Raw genomic sequence first — 17,076 nt, forward strand, 5'->3', positions numbered from 1 at the left:
CAGGGCGGCTCAGTCAGTTAAGCATCTGCCTCCGGCTCAGGTCATGACCCCACGGTCCTGGGACCAAGCCCCAAATCGGGCTCCCTGCTCAGGGGGGAATCTGCTTCTTCCTCTGCTGCTCCCTGTGCTTGTGCTCTCTGTCAAATAAATAAAATCTTCCAAAAAAAAAAAAAAGAAAGAAAGAAAGAAAAAAGAAAGTAAACGTCTTGGAAGACAACTGAGAGACTAATCTCCAGGGCATAGCCCTGGAAGTTCATTCCTTCCCCATTTTCTGTAGCCTAGCAAAGAGCTGGCTCCATGGTCTTCCTTCTCTCCAACAATAAAAAAGTCAAAAATTCAATGAGCCTTCTGGAAAGGAGCAGGGGAACACAGGAAAAAAAAATGCCAAAAGAGAAGTGTCTGAAAGAAATGTTACTCCCCATGTGGTACATCCAGAAGCTGAAGACAGTATTTTGAGGTATGGCAGAGGTCTCCATTCTCACTGGGTCCCTGAAGCAACAAACTTTAGAAGAAACAGCAGCTTCAGTAAAAAAAAAAACACAAAAAAACCAGTAAACCACACAACCTGCCAGAGGGATTCTGAACTGGAATTCATGGCATAAAGGATCACCCTCCTGCCCTCCACACACAGGAGCCAAGCGTCCTGGGCCTGACCAACTGCACAGCAAAACGTAGTGGCCAAATGAGACCTGCTCGCAGTGGGGCTGGGTAAGCTAGGTCCTAGGAGCCCACCCTCAAGGCAGCCTGGGGATGCAAACACAGGCCCCCAAAGAGAAACAGTACTGAGAAATCGGGATATGCTGGATAAAAGAAAGGCATCTCAAAGATGGGGTTTGGGGCTGCCACTAGTGCAAATTAACACTGCAGGAAGGTGGCATCATCTTAACTATCACTAGCTAAAGACAAGACTAGACACAAGTAGATGCCCCTCAGGATATAATGAACACAGGTCCTCATCAACCTCATAATGGGTGATTCTCCCAACTGAGTTCAGACTCACTAGTTAAGTGAATAACTGGTATAGAATTACTTGAGTCCCAGTGACACTGAATCAAGACCTTTTCCGCCTATTCACCTTCCCTTATGTACCACTGAATAGCAGAGTCTTTTGACAGGTTTCTAGGGACAAAATCTGCTACAAGCTAGGGGTGGCCTGCTTTCTAAATTCAGTGAATGTGGGGCAATACCGTGATCATTCTGTATGGCTTGTTAATGACTTAGATTCTTTTTGTTGTTGCTGTCGCTCTAAAGCTTTTAAGAGACCTGGCATTGAACTCTGGCAGCACAGAATTAGAAGGCAGGCGAATCTGGTTCTCACACTGTTATGTTCTCCAACAGCTCCATGAGTATTAGATAAGCTGACATCTGTCTCCACCTGCCTGCCATTCGTCTATTTCTCCTGGTTCTAAGCCCAAGTTCAGAAAAAGGGTGTTACTTATTGGGTCTCCTCCTAAAATCACATTTGCCCTTACTTTCATTAAGTAGGCTTGTTGCTGAAGATAGTCAAAGCAACTATAAAATATGGAACCACACCCTTCTCCAGTGTGTGTGTGTGTGTGTGTGTGAATGTGTAAGACAGGTGAACTAATGACCACGGTCTAAGAATCAGCAAAGTCCCTATTTCAAAGGTATATTAGTGAAGATGAAGGTAGAAAACTGGGGTGCCTGGCTGGCTGAGCCAGTGGAACGTGCCACTTTTGGTCTCCCGGTTGTTAAGCTGGAGCCCCATCCTGGGTGTAGAAATTAAAAATTAAACTTTAAAAAAAAAAAAGGAAACAAAATTGGACCTGATGCATTTGGAAAATAAGACTAAAACCTGATGTCTGGACAGGACAGTAGCCCATGTTTACATTTACTCTCATCCTGTGAAGGCAGGAATGGACCTGTGCCTTCATCAGCCAGGCAGGACTGAACTTTCCCAAAGACACTTGGTGGAAACAAGCCGCCAGAAACACTGACCTGCCTTCCAACATTTCAGGAGTGCGACACCCGTATATTTGGCACCAGAGTCAGTTAAAAAAATATCTATATCTATACACACACACACTGATGACAGCTATGGCTTATTTTCACTCTTCTCAAATTCAGTGACTCCTCCCAAGAAAAAATTCTGCCATCCTTCTTCAACCTGCCACACCGTCCCCTGTCCATACTCGACTACGCACCAAGAATACCCACAGCTCCCAACTCACCCTGCACTGCTTCAACAGACTCCTGGGTAACCCACCGCACCCCAAATTCCTTAGCGACAAGATCAAGACCCTTAGGACTAGCTCCCCGATCACTGCCTACAGACACCTGGACCGCAGCCCGGAACCCTGGGTCACCCCCACGTTAGCTGCGCTCCCTCGTGTTTCCGCGTCGCTTGCAGCTCGAGACTTTCAAAGGCGGCTTCGGCCCTCGCGATCAGCGCAGTTTCTTCGTCCTGCACATACCTCGGACAAGTACTGGCCACCAACCACGTGCCAGTAGCCTAGACAGAAAAGAGAGCGCGAGTCACGCAAGGAAGGTCCGTCCCACCTCCGACCGCCACCTCCCCCCTCCCCACCCCTGCGCAGGGCCGCCCGGAACGCCGGCCTCCCTGCCGCCTGGGGGCGCCCGAGCGCCGCCTCGGGGAGGCCGCTCCCGCCCGAGACGGCTCTGTCCTCTCGTGCGGCCCGGGACAAGCCCATGGGGAGAGACAAGGGCCACCAGCGGGGCCGGACCTCGGGCTGCAGGCCACCTCGCCTCAGCCCGGCCGCTGCCACTCACTGCGCCGTCCCCTCGCGGACCTCACACACCCGGCGTCCGCGGCCCGCTGGGTCCGCTGCCTCCCGGCCAGGACCCCCAGCAGGGCTGCCCGGCCAAACGCCCAAAGGACCCCGCGGGGGCCGCGCAGGCTAGCTATCGCAGTGCCTGGTGGCCGGGCTCCGCGCTGGAGAACCAGGTGACTCCAGACCTGAACTCCGGCTGGGCTGGGGTCCGAACATCCCTGGATCTGGGGTTCGCTTAGGTCCTGCTTGGAAAGCCAGGAGTCGCGCGGCTGTAGGCCCGGAGAAATGAGGGCCAGCGAGGAGAGGAGTTGGTGTCAAGAAAGAGGCTGAGAGCCTGGGTTGGGAAGCTGGGCCTCAGGTGTCGGGGTGAGGGTAGGGGATGGGAAGACGAGACAGAGTTGAGAGGTTGCAGGCCCCCGCGGCTCCTGGGAGGAGGGGGCTCCGTCACTGCCCTCCTGGAAGCAGAGGAATGGGCGCCTCAGGAGTGGAGGCGAATACCCAGGCAACTTCTGTAATTTGTGATTCTCTGATAGAGGAAATTTAAAGTTGAGCGATTTTCTTGACCTGTCAGCATTTGTTTTAAATACTGTCATTACTTAGCTGGCATTAGGAAAGGAACCACATCCTTTCTTGGAGAGCCCCTGGCAGCTTGGCCTTGCAGTAGCTGAATGAGGTTCGTTCGTTCGTTCATTCTTTCATTCACTCATTCACTCAACAAATACTGTTGAGAGGCGGCTATGTACTAGGCACTCCGCATAGGTACAGGAGCAGGGGGAGCGCAAAGGAAGAGATGATGAGCAAAACAGACCCCTGCTTTAATAGAGCTGACCTAGGGGGTGGAGACATAACTGAAGAAAATGTCCAAAAAGCTATATAATAGTGGAAGTAAGCTAAGATCTAGTGGGTGAATAGGAGGTTACCAGAGGAGGCACATTCTGGACTGTGGAAACGTCTCAGGCAAAGGGCTAAGGAGTGCAGTGATATAATTAGATTTGCATTTTTCCTTCACCGGCTGCTTAGCGGAGAACAGACTGTAGAGGCTGGCAGGAGTAGAAATTGAGAGGCCATGGAGGAGTTGCAGGAGTCCCAGGAGGGTTGATGATGTCTTGGACTGGGGTGGTGGCCCTGGAGAAGGAGAGGAATCTGGTGATGAATGTGGATGTGGAGTGAGGGTGGGGAGGGGTCAAGGATATCTCTCCCTAGATTATGGGGAAGATTCGGTTTGCTTTTGGGTTACTCACAACCTGGAATATTAGGGAGAATGGGTTGGCTGATCTTGTACCAGTTAGACTAGATTTAGTTTTGTGGTTTGAGTGGAGCATCCAGCTGAAAACTATAGAAAGGACATCAGTAGGGGAGACCCTAGCACTGCCTTTGACATGACTGTCGGGACTTTCAGCCTGAGAGAAATGAGAACATTGTCCATACTGACCCTGTGTGTGTTCATGGAAGCCTTCTCCATATTTGTTGGCAAATTTAGGAGCTCCACCAGATAATCTTTTGAGACCTAGTTCTTGGTCCTGATCAAATGATCAAATTTCTCACATGTGAATAGCATTTCACAGTTGGGAGAGACCTCAAATTCTTAGTCCAGTTTATTTATTTTTTAAAAACTATTTATTTATTTGAGAGAGTGAAGAGAGAGAGAAGGAGCAGGGGGAGCGCAAAGGAAGAGGGAGAAGCAGACCCCCAGCTGAGCAGGGATCCAGCCATGGGGCTCAATCCTGGGACTCCGGGATCATGACCTGAGCCCAAGGCAGACACTTAACCCACTGAGCCACCAGGCACCCCATCTTAGTCCAGTTAAAAAAAAAAATACTTTCATGTTCTTGTATCACTTATATCACACATCTTAAATAACTATTTATTGAGCTCTCACACCATGCTAGACACTAGGAATACAAAGATGGACAGATAAGACTTTATAGGTTCAGTTAGTCAGTTAAACTGACCTTTGTCGTGGGCACTGTTTTGGCTGCTTCAGATACGAAACAATTACAACTGTCCTGGGCCTTGGAGTTGCATGTCCACAAGCCTTGCCATTGTGCACAGCCGAGTGTATTAAAGGATTTGATTTGGGCAGGGGAGATCCTGACCTATCTGTAAGATTAGATAAGAGATGGTATATATCCAGCAAACTTCTTTGGGGGTATCCTGGCAACGTCCTGATTCTTGTCCATCCAATCTTCCAGTTCTAGGATTGATGGGAACACACTGTGGGATAGAAGACCTTATGAAAGGAAACAGTTATTGTACCTTTGTGGCCAGGCTGTTTAGCAATGTAAATTATAAATCCTCTAAAACACAAAGAAAAGTTAGGAAGTGAAAGGAATATTGGCAGAGACAGGCAGTGTTTAAACTTGAATTTCTCCTGAATAGGTAACTCCTTTGTGTAACTGCCACAGGCTTTGGGAGTGACATTGCTCTGGGCTTGCAAGGCAGCACAGCTCGAATAGGGAGGGTGGGGAGCACACCACTGATAGGTCCCTAATCCAGCTTTCTGATGGCAGGAGTGAGATGACCTCGATCTTGCGGAGCCCTCAGGCTCTCCAGCTTACTCTGGCCCTGATCAAGCCTGATGCTGTTGCTCACCCCCTGATTCTGGAGGTAAGAAGGAATCCTAAACCTCTTACTGTATGCCCTGGGCACTGCATCTCTTTCTGGTGCCACAGGGCCACTTGTGAAGACTGACAGCACAGTCCTGTGCAAGACCCTGTGGAGGCAAGGCTAGGAGCCGTGGACTCTGACCCTAAGAAGACTAAAAATCTACTGGAGAATCGGGGCAGATTAAAAATATAGGGATCCAATACAATAAGAAGAACCAAACCTCAAGACAGTGCATGTATTTTAGTTTTCTGTTGCTGTGCAACAAATTGCCACAAACTTAGCAGCTTAAAATAACATTTATTATCTCACAATTCTAGAATTTAGAGGCCCAGTAGGCTCAGGTGGGTTTTTCCTCAGGATCTCAAGGCCAAAATCAAGGTATCAGCTGACCAAGTACTTAGCTAGAGGGTCTGGGGAAGAATCCACTTCCAAATTTATTCAGGTTGTTGGCAGAATTTGGTTCCTATGGTTATAAGACTGAGGTCCCCATGTCCTTGCTGGCTTTCAGGCGAAGACTGCTCTGAGTTTTTAGAGACCACTTACATTACTCATCACATGGCTCACTCCATTTCAAGAGAGCAGCAGTGTATTTAGTGCTTCTCACGCTTTCAACCTGACTTCTCCTAGTCAGATAAAACTCTGCTTTTAAAAAGCTCATGTGATTGGGGCGCCTGAGTGGCTCAGTTGTTAAGCATCTGCCTTCAGCTCAGGTCATGATCCCAGGGTCCTGGGATCGAGCCCCACATCGGGCTCCTTGCTCAGCGGGGGGTCTGCTTCTCCCTCTCCCACTCTCCTTGCTTCTGTTCCCTGTCTTGCTGTGTCTCTCTCTGTCAAAAATAAATAAATAAAATCTTTAAAAATAAAATAAAATAAAAAAATAAAAAGTTCATGTGATTAACTGGGCTCCTCTGGATAATCTCTGTTTTGATTAAAGCAAAGTGAACTGATGGGTGCCTGGCTAGCTCAGTCAGTTGAGCATCTGACTCTTGATTTCAGCTTAGCCCATCCTCTCAGGGTCATGAGATCTAGTCCTATGTTGGGCTCCACACTCAGCGGGGAATCTTTTCAAGATTCACCCTCTCTCTCTCTCTCTCTCTCGCCCTCTGCCCCTCCCCAACAGTGCTCTCTCTAAAAGAAATAAATAAATCTTAAAAAACAAATAAAGCAAAGTCCACTGATGACAACCTCAGTTACACCTGCAGAATCCCCTTTGCCATGTAATGTCACAATCATATTGCTTCATATTCACAGTCCTGAAGAGAAGGGTGCAGAATCTTGTTGGTACTGGGGGAGGGTCATTGTAGGATTCTACCTACAATAGTTCTATAAATACCAATTGAGCAGCTCTGCTAGGTAAGCTGACTGTGGTGCAAAGGAAGACCAGAGCAGTCAGAAATGGTGGCATGCACGTGTTGGGACCTGGCCATGCTCAGAGGAAGGGTGGACTTCAGTCAGTGCATAGCAGGGGCAGATGTTGCACAGAGGGAGATACTGAGGCAGGAACACGTGTGGTGGATCTGGGGGCCACAGGAGGGCTGGGCCAGTGGGACTAGAATTGGAAGAGGTGGAGGGCAAAGAAAGTACAGTCTTGAGCACTGGGCTAACATAGTTGTATCTCATTCTATGAATAAGTTTCTGGCCAGAGTGTGATGTGGAAGTTATGGTGTTTTTAATCTGTCAAGTGTGATGGTTTGGAGAGAGTGGGACAAACTCAAGGCAGGACTACCATCAAGAGATTTTTATGATGGTCTGAAGGGGGGTCGTGTGGGTTTCTGCTCAAGGAGCTGTAGGAACAGAAGGGCAGAGATGTACTTCCTGCCCCCTGCACCCGGCGGGGCTCATGCTCTGGCCGTGTGACCGAAGAAGGTCTTTACCTCACCTCCACCATCTTTCTCTTCTGACCTGACAATGGGACAGACCCTCATGTCCTGGGCTCTGATGGGTTCTCGTGGTTCTTGTGGTCAGCCTGGGTCTCCTGTTCACTCATATGGTCCCTTTGATCAATTTTTGTCTTTGACGTGATGTTTATCCAGGCTGTTCATCAGCAGATTCTGAGCAACAAGTTCCTTATTGTACGAATGAGAGAACTTCTGTGGAGAAAAGAAGAATGCCAGCAGTTTTACAAAGAGCATGAAGGTAGGATCAGGAGTCCTCTGAATGGGAGGCTTCTCTATCCCAAGACGTATGCAAGAGAGATTTTTACCTGGATGCACAATGGCAGGCTGTCTCTGACCTACCAGCTGTCAAATTGCAGCCATTCTAAAGTCTTGCTTTATATACAAACTTTTCATGATTATCAGTCTTTTAAAATTACTTTCTAGGGGGCACCTGGGTAGCTCAGTCAGTTGAGTGTCTGACTCTTTTTTTTTTTTTTAAAGATTATTTATTTATTTATTTGACAGACAAGAGATTACAAGTAGGCAGAGAGGCAGGCAGAGAGAGAGGAGGAAGCAGGCTCCCTGCTGAGCAGAGAGCCCGATGCGGGGCTCGATCCCAGGACCCTGAGATCATGACCTGAGCCGAAGGCAGAGGCTTTAACCCACTGAGCCACCCAGGCGCCCCAGAGTGTCTGACTCTTGATTTCAGCTCAGGTCATGACCTTAAGGTCATGGGATCGAGCCCTGTGTCAGCTCCCCACTCAGTTCGGAGTCTGCTTGTCCCATCTCCCTCTGCTCCCCACCCCCCGACTTGTCTCTTGCTCTCTCATTCTAATTAATTAACTAACTAATTACATCTTTTAAAATATATATATTTTTAATTATTTTTATTAACATATAATGTATTATTTGCCCCAGGTGTACAGATCTGTGAATTGTCAGGCTTACACATTTCACAGCACTCACTGTAGCACATACCCTCCCCAGTGTCCATAACCCAACCACCCTCTCCCTACAAATACATATATTTTTTCTAGGAGGGTTCCACTTCATAGTCCCAACCAGAAATTTAGTTTTATGTCCTGATGATATCAGTAGTTAATAGTGAATGTTTACTCTTTTAGACATTGTCCTAATGCTCATGGTTGCATTGAATTTTCTCTAGAGCCCTATGATGTAGATATCGTTAGGTCTCTAGTACACAGATTAGGAACCCGAGTTAGGGAAGTTAATGACCTACCTGAAACCACATAGGTTGTAAGTGACAGGGCCTGGATTCAGACCCAGATATGTCAGACTCCAAAGTCCTTCTCTAAAAGAGTTTTTATTGGGGCACCTGGGTGGTGCAGGTGGTTGAGCTCAGGTCATGATTTTAGGGTTGTGGAATCAAGCCCCATGTCAGGCTCTATGCTTAACATGGAGCACCCCTGCCCCTCCCATCTGCACACTCTCTCTAAAGTGGATGAATATTTTAAAAGATAAAATAAAATAAAACAGCTTTTATTATTCCAAGTAAGGAGGCAGAAGTACTAAAAGTTCTCTTGGGCACCAGTGTCTTGATGAAGTTACTCTCTCTTTGCAGGGCGTTTTTTCTATCAGCGGCTGGTGGAGTTCATGGCCAGGTACTTCTTATTTTCATTTCAGCACCTTTATGCACCAAGATTTACCTCCCCCTGCTCCCTAAATTTGTTGATTTCATTTGACACTCTTTAAAGTTGTAATCAGTGTTAAGTGTCTGAAGAAACATGGCTTGGGACCATGTCTAAGCCAACACCGACCTGGTAGCCACCTGTCCCATGATGGTTATTGGTCCAATGGCTATAGAAGAGTATTGGTGAATGCTACTTAACAACTCTGCTGACCTCTGTGGCCTTTCGTGTACACCCACAGTGGCCTTCTATCACCTGCAACTTGAAGCAGCATGGGTACTTAGCTAGAAAAGCAGGGTATCTCTCAGGATGTAGTGTGCCTTTATTCGTGCCCTGCTCACAGTGCGCCCTACTCAACCACACAGCCAGATTCTTGACATGTGTTCCTCCTGTACACAGCGGGCCAATCCGAGCCTACATCCTGGCCCACAAGGATGCCATCCAGCTCTGGAGGACACTAATGGGACCCACCAGAGTGTTTCGAGCACGTCACGTGGCCCCAGATTCAATTCGTGGAAGTTTCGGCCTCACTGACACCCGCAACACAACCCATGGCTCTGGTAAGTCTGCCTCCCCTATCCTCAGCCACATATAACGGAGGATGGTTTGCCGTTGGTGCTCAGGCCATATGGTGGAGTTGAGAGCCAGGTAACCTTGCTGTGAACTTTCCTCCCAATGGCCTTTCTGGCCCCTGTGGCCTGCTCAGCAGATGTGGCCCCAGGACCGAGGGTCAGGCAGAACTAGAGGCTCAGGTTTCTGAATCTGATTATAACTGCCTCTTGCCTCCATCCTGCACTCCCTATGAGAACCCTTTCTCTTTCTTACCTCCCCTTATAGACTCTGTGGTTTCCGCCAGTAGAGAGATTGCAGCCTTCTTCCCTGACTTCAGTGAACAGCGCTGGTATGAGGAAGAGGAGCCCCAGTTGCGCTGTGGGCCCGTGCGCTACAGCCCAGAGGGAGGCATCCACTGTGCAGCCGGACAAGGAGGCCCAGGACCAGCCTGACACAAGCCTGTCAGTCTGTGAAGTCTGGTGGCATTTCCCAGCCTTTTCTTGGAGACCTCCTGGGACCAGGGAGGCCTGGGAATCATGGCACCATCTCTGCAGGCACCACACCCACCCGAGGACCTAGCTCCTCACTGCCACCTGCTCTAGGATCTAGCTCTCTATCTACCTCTTTTCAAGAACATTCATGGGTGATTCAGAGAAATAATGGCTCATCTCTTCTCTGAGAACTATTCGTCTTTCTCAAAGAGCTTGCCTAACTGACTTGCCTGGAAAATGCAATGACTCTCTATAAGCACCATTTGGCCTATCTTTCTTAATAAAAGTCAGTGTTCTACTAAATACTGAAGGCTAAGAGCACTGTTCTAGGTGCTTTCTCTCTCTCCTTAAGTGAAGTAATTAAACCTGTCCCAGGGACGCCTGGGTCACTCAGTTGGTTAAGCATCTGACTCTTGATTTTGGCTCAGGTCATGATTAGGTCATGGGGTCAAGCCCCACATCAAGCTCCATGCTCAATGCAGAATCTGCTTGAGATTTTCTCTCCCTTACTTTTTAAATTTATTTATTATTATTTTTTTAAGTTTTTTATTTCTTTTCAGCGTAACAGTATTCATTGTTTTTGCACCACACCCAGTGCTCCATGCAATCCGTGCCCTCCCTAATACCCCTCTCTTTCTTGCTCTGCCCCTCCCCCTGCTTCTCTCTCTAAAATAAATTTTAAAGAACAACAACCAAAAAACTGTCCCGAACCCAAGTTCCTGGTCTTTGCTAAATGGAGAGAATTGTGCAGAAATCTCCCAGAAGGTTCACACACAGTGTGCAGCTTGTCTGGTGCATAAAAGCACCCAGTGACAGAGCTGAGTGTGGGCCCAAATCCATGCTGTGCACCTGGCATAAGTCTGCCTCCTAGGGGAGGGAGCACCTTTTATTTGAACAAAGGTGTATCTACCCAGTAGAGGCATGTTTCTATGACTCACTTTTTTTTTTTTTTCTGATTGCACAAAGCCACTAAAGTCAGCCACGTCTGTGTTGTAGATGAGGATAACAGCTACCTATTGCTGCATTACAAATCACCTCACAATCTAGTGGCTTAGAACAATGATTTATCTTTATGTGTCTCTGGATTGGCTGGGTGATTCGGCTGGTCTCACTTGGATTCACTCAAGTGGCTGCAGGTAGGTCAAACATGGTTTTTTATCCTGAGATGCTCCATAGCATGATTGTTTCAGGGTTCCAGGAGAACAGAGCCCCATTCACAAGCTTATCAAGCTTCTGTTTATATCATGTTTGCTAATATCCCATTGGCCAAGGCAAGTCACGTGGCCAAGCCCAGCATCCATGTGGGAAGAGACTAGGTAAGGGCATGGGTACTGGGAGGTATGAATCACTGGGGGGCCATTACTAGGGCAATCTACCATACAGGGTGTAGTGAGGACCCTTGAATTTATATGGAATTTGTGAAAACAAGTATTTGCACAAGCTAACGAAGGAGATGAAGAAATAGCCTGAGAAGGAAGGAAAAAACCAAGGATATGTGCATCAGGAAAGTCAAGAGTAGAGAGTGTTTCTGGAGAAAGAAGCAATGTTGAATATTATTGAGAAGTCCAGAATGATGAAGCCTTTAAAATAACCTCTAGGGTGCCTGGGTGGCTCAGTGGGTTAAAGCCTCTGCCTTCAGCTCAGATCATGATCCCAGGGTCCTGGGATCGAGCCCCACGTTGGGCTCTCTGCTCCTTGGAGAGCCTGCTTTCTCCTCTCTTTCTGCCTGCCTCTCTGCCTACTTGTGATCTCTGTCTGTCAAATAAGTAAATAAAATCTTAAAAAAAAAAAAATAACCTCTAATGTGGCAGCATGGAGGTCACTGTGACCTTGGTAAGAACAACGCCTCTGTGCCAACAGTGGGGCTACCTTGCATGGAAGATAATGAGCTAAAGCATTTATAGTGTCATGCTACCCTGGGGTTAGAGTGAGATGTCTGGGAGTCAGAGAATCTTCCCACATCTGAATCTATAAATGTATCTGCATGTGCTCCCTTCTTCTCTTCCTATTACAACATAGGAAGTGTCCTGCTTCCCATTAAGCCAGTCCTTGTATGTGCTCTGAATCCCACCTGGCTCTTTTGGTTTTCTGGTCTCTACTGCACTTTCACCTTTCTCTGAAGAGTCCCTTCCCTTTGAATTCAAACATGTTTTGAAAACATGTTTGGGTGATTTGGCATGGAGCCTACTTAAAATTTTAAAAAAATTAAAAATAAATAAAAGGAAACCTTTCTTAATATGTCATCTCCTTCATGCCACTGTCCCATATTTCTGCTCACCTTTTTTTTTTTTTTTAAGATTTTATTTATTTGACAGAGAGAGATCACAAGTAAGCAGAGAGAGAGAGAGAGGGACGCAGGCTCCCCGCTGAGCAGAGAGCCCGATGCGGGACTCAATCCCAGGACCCTGAGATCATGACCTGAGCCAAAGGCAGCGGCTTAACCCACTGAGCCACCCAGGTGCCCCTCTGCTCACCTTTATAGCAAGACTCTGAACAGAGTAACTTAGAACAGCAATGACCAGTGACTTTCAGTCTAGACAAAATGTAGATGTATGTAGACCCATTTACCTCTGCTCCCTCCTGCTGAGTACAACTATAAACATGAAAATCATGCAAGAAACAATCAAGGAGAACTCTGAAAAGTTCTCCAAAGGAGAACTGGTTTGAGACTTCCAGACTAGAGGAACAACACAGCAGCAGGGCATCTTGGGTCTCCCTACACAACAACACAAGGTGATCCAGACTAGGAATTTCCCAAACTGTAACCTGGAAACATGACAGGCCCATCTGGCCTATTCTTTCCCATGACTAAACAGACTAAATAGGAAGTCCAGCTCAAAACACCAAGCAAACTGACAAAAGAGAATCGATCAGGAGTGGCCAGCTATCAGTAACCAGCCAGGGGAAGTACTCTCTTTCCTAGCCAGGTTTGAGGCTACTCTCCCTCATGGAAAAATACTAACATGGTGAGGTAGCACCCACAAGAGAGACCAAAACATATGCCCTAAGTCCAAGTTCTGTGACCAAAGTTAGACCTCTAAGTCGAAGTCAAAGGTAAGTTCCAAGAGCCAAGTCAGTCCTATGTCTGAGTTCAATGTCCAGGACAAGTTGAGTTCCAAACTAAGGTTCCAGTCTAAGACCCAGGTCTCCCAGTCTAGGTCTAGGATTCTGGTTCAGATCAACATTCCAGGTCTAAGGTCATGTCCTGGTGTAGGTCTGATTTCTAGGCTTGAGGTCTTGACATGAGGTCAAAGTCTCAGGTTAGAGGTTGAAGTTTAAGTAACAGTTCCAAAAAAACCAAGTCTGAGGACAGGTCCAACATCACGGATAGAGTTCCACATTTGAGATTTGATGTTCAAGTCCAAGGTCCCAAGTCTATGTCCAAGAACCAGTTTGAGATCTAAAGGCCAAGTCCAAGATCCAGGCCCAAGTCTGAGGTTCCAGGTTCAAAGTCCAAGTTCAGAGTTTGAGAACAGGTCCTTAAGTCTACAACATACCAGGTCAAAGTCTGGGTCCAAAATCCATGTTCATTTCCAAAGCCCAGGTCCAACATAAGTATCCAGGATCAAATGCAGACACACACCCTACATTCAAGGGCAGACCTAAGTTTAAAATGTTCAGTGTTCAAGTCTGAGGTCCAAGATACAATTCTAATGTCAAAGTCCATGTCCAAGGACCAGGTGTAGTATCAGGACTAATTTACAGACCAATTCCACATCCAACACCTACAACAAGGTTCAGGAGCAGGTCAGTGTGCAGTTCCACAGATTATATCTAAGATCCAGATCCAAGTCTAGGTCCATGGTCCAGGTCCAACATCTGTGTTCATATTTGAGGCTCAGGTCCAATGTTAGTGTTTAATGTCAAATCTAGGTCCATGTTCACAGTCCAGATTCAAGGCCCCATGCTCAAGGTTGAGGTACACTCAAACACTTCCAAAGTCCAGGTCAGGTCAAGACCCAAAGTCTGGATCCAAAGTCAGATCCAATGCTGAGGTTCAAGGACCAGGTCCAAGGTCCAATTCTAGGTCCACTTCCCAGGTCTAAGCTGAGTCCAAGATCTAGATTAAATCCATGTCTAAAGTCCAGGTTGAATATCTAGTACTAGGTTGAGTTCCAGCTCCAAGATCCAAATCCAAGTTCTAGTCCCAAGGTCATGTATAATCCATTCTGAATTACAGGGCCAGGGTCCAGAAATAAGGTTCGTCTTTAAGGTCTGATATTCACATTTGATATCCAAATCCAGGACACAAGCCTAAATCTAAGAACTACATCCAGGTCTGAGGTACAAGATCAAAGTCAATCTCATTGCCAAAACTCACTGGTAAGATTCAAAATCTTGTTCATACGTGCAAGTCCAGGCCAAAGATCTAACCAAATGTGGGCACAATTTCCATTTTTAAGGTAAGGTCTATTGTCCAAGAAAAAGCAAGATTTGAGATCCAGGGTCACCTGGGTGGCTCAGTTGGTTGAGTGTCTGACTCTTGATTTTGGCTCAGGTCATGGTCACAGGGTCTTGGGATGGGGCCCTGCATCCAGCTCTGTGCTCACCATGAAGTCTGCTTGTCCTCCATTTGCTCCTCCCCTGCTCTTTCTCTCTCTGCCTGTCTCTCTCTCTCTCAAACAAATGAAAAACAAAACAAAACTTCAGCTATTCCTCCCTGGGCAGGAAACTCTGTGAACCCCAACTGTCCTCGGAGTGTTTGCCTCCTTTCCCCAGCCCTTCCTCCACTCACAATCCTTTATTCTGAAGATCTCACAAAACCGTGAGCCTGTCATTATAGAGATTGGGCCGTTATAGACCTGATTTCAATCCCTTTTCAGGAAAGGAAGGGGTGCCTGGGTGGCTCAGTCAATTAAGTGTCCAACTTTTGATCTCAGCTCAGGTCATGATCTCAGGATTCTGAGATCTAGTGTGTCAGGCTCCATGCTTAGCAGGGAGTCTGTTTCTCTCCCTCTGCCTCTGTCCCTCCTCCTCCACCCCAACCCTCCGCACCCACTTACATGCATGCCCACGAGCTCTCTCTCCCTCAAAAATAAATAAATAAATAAATAAGTAAACAAATCTCAAAAAAAAAAAAAAAAAAAAAAAAGGCCGACCCAGGAGGGAGTGATTCCTGACTGGAAGGAACCCAAAGCTATCTGGCCTGGACTTTGGTCACCTGTGCATCTCTTCCTGTGATTCCTGGATCTGACAGTGGTCTCACTATGCCAGGCCTCTGTGGCGTCTCTACAATGTCTGTGTGGATTTTAATAGAAAACAAACATTTTTTCTTTCCTTTATGTTGGCCAAGAGGGGCCATTTGGGCCCTGGGGAGGTAACACAGGCAAGAAAGGCTCTGGTTCAAAGAGCTTTAGCAGCATAGTGAGGACAGATACGAGTGTGCAGCTGAAAGACTGGGCACAGAGATCAGGGGCGCTCTAGAGGCACCATGCTTAAAAGCTCCGAAACCTGGTATTGTCAGGCTGATGGTGGACATTGCAAGAAATCTTACACCTGCCAGGGGAGGGCCAGAGCAACATGATTATGAAGTCTAAGTCCTGAGACTGAAGACCTTTTGGGGTGTGGCTAAACGGACCTGGGTTTGGGATTGGAGGGGTAGCAGGAAGACATGGCTGAGTAGTCCCGCAGATTACGGGGCAGAGACTGAACCTTGAGCAATCACTAAAGGTGGGCGCAGAAGAGGATGCAGCAAAGGTTAGGGACATAGAAAAAAAATAAAACAGGAGAGTGTCACAGAAGTCAATGGAAGTTAATGGACTTGCAGAAGGAAGTAAGAATTAGTCGACTGGTGCAAAGACCACTGAGGGGAGCATCACTTGGTACCTCTGTTCTCAGAAGCTAGACCTCTGCCACCTTCACACTCACAGAGGGGCCAGGGGTTAGAAGACTGTCCCTGAAGCCCTCTCCAAGCTCTAATGGGGTTTATGGAGGACAGATGTGACTCTCAGTGTTTCTTACAAGGTCACCTCTAGCTAACACTTTGCACTCCCTGTACACAGGTTTCTCCCTGAGCATGTTCTCTGCTCTGTGACAAGGATTGATGTCCAGCTAAGGCCTTGTCCACATAACCTTACAATCAAGGCTTCTCTCCTGAGTGTGTCCTCTGGTGTGGCTGATGGTTGACTTGTTGCTAAACACACACCCTTGCTCCTTGCACACCCAAGGCTTTTTCCTGAGTGTGTCCTCTGGTGTCTCATGAGGGCTGACCTATAGCTAAAGCCTTACCCACATTCCCTATACGCATAAGGCTTTTCCACTAAGTGTGTCCTCTGATATGTGCTGAGAGTAGACTTGAGGCTAAAGTCTCGGCCACACGCCGTGCACTTGTAAAGCCTCTCTCCTGTGTGTGTTCTCTGGTGGAGACTGTCTTGTGGCTAAAAGCTTGCCCACACTCCCCCCACACTTTAGGCTTCTCCCCAGAATGTGTCTTCTGATGCGTGATGAGGGTTGATCTATCACTAAAGCCCCAACCACACTCCCCGCAGACAAAAGACTTGTCCCCTGAATGTGTCCTCTGGTGTATGATGAGGTGTGATTTCACCCTAAAGCTTTGGCCACAGTTCCACAGTTCCTGCACACATAAGGCTTATCTCCTGTGTGAATCCTCTGGTGCTTAACAAGGTCTTACTTTTCACTAATGCCTTGCCCACATACTGCGCACACAAAGGGCTTCTCCCTTGTGTGTGTCCTCTGGTGTGAGAGGAGGTGTGACTGCGAGCTAAAAGCTCATCCACACTCCCTTACACACAAGGCTTTTCCTCTGTGTGTGTCCTCTCATGTCTGATGAGATGTGACTTCCTGCTGAAACCTCGTCCACACTCCCTGCACACGCATGTTTCCCCTGTGACTGCCTTGTGTCTGAATAGGTTTGTCTTCTGGCTAAAATCTAGTCCATGCTCTCCAAACTCAACTCTTCCTGCCCTCTCACTTCCCCAGAGCTTGTGCTATGGGCTGGACTGAGTTGTACTTTCAGTACTCGGCTGCCTGCCTGGGAGCTTATGGATGGCCCCTGGGGTGAGTGAGGGAAAACCAGAGAAGTCCCCCTCTCATTTGTACTCCCAGACAAGGGTTGAGAACCTCCTCTTCCTTGTGGCTTTTATCAGAATGCCGTTGCCACTGCTGCTGCTGCTGCTGGTCCTCTGGG

General features: G+C 47.5%; 1 protein-coding gene across 7 annotated transcripts; it reads left to right on the top strand.

The window, feature by feature from the left end:
• The first annotated feature begins 2,610 nt into the window (after positions 1-2,610).
• Positions 2,611-10,232, top strand: NME6 (NME/NM23 nucleoside diphosphate kinase 6). 7 transcript variants are annotated; one of them, XM_080808804.1, is made up of 7 exons: positions 2,637-2,926; positions 3,354-3,426; positions 5,264-5,360; positions 7,394-7,496; positions 8,820-8,859; positions 9,286-9,446; positions 9,724-10,232. In XM_080808804.1, the coding sequence occupies exons 2-7, from the start codon at positions 3,422-3,424 to the stop codon at positions 9,888-9,890; spliced, it is 573 nt and encodes a 190-aa protein (XP_080664930.1). In that variant the 5' UTR covers positions 2,637-2,926; positions 3,354-3,421; the 3' UTR covers positions 9,891-10,232. The 7 variants fall into 7 exon arrangements, with proteins under 7 accessions (XP_080664933.1, XP_080664936.1, XP_080664930.1 ...); XM_080808805.1 differs by lacking the exon at positions 2,637-2,926 and adding an exon at positions 3,155-3,264; XM_080808807.1 differs by lacking the exon at positions 3,354-3,426 and having other exon boundaries at positions 2,611-2,926.
• The last annotated feature ends 6,844 nt before the right edge of the window (positions 10,233-17,076 follow it).

This window comes from Martes martes (assembly GCF_963455335.1).
Source record: "Martes martes genome assembly, chromosome: 1".
In the NCBI taxonomy this organism is placed as follows: Eukaryota; Metazoa; Chordata; class Mammalia; order Carnivora; family Mustelidae; genus Martes; species Martes martes.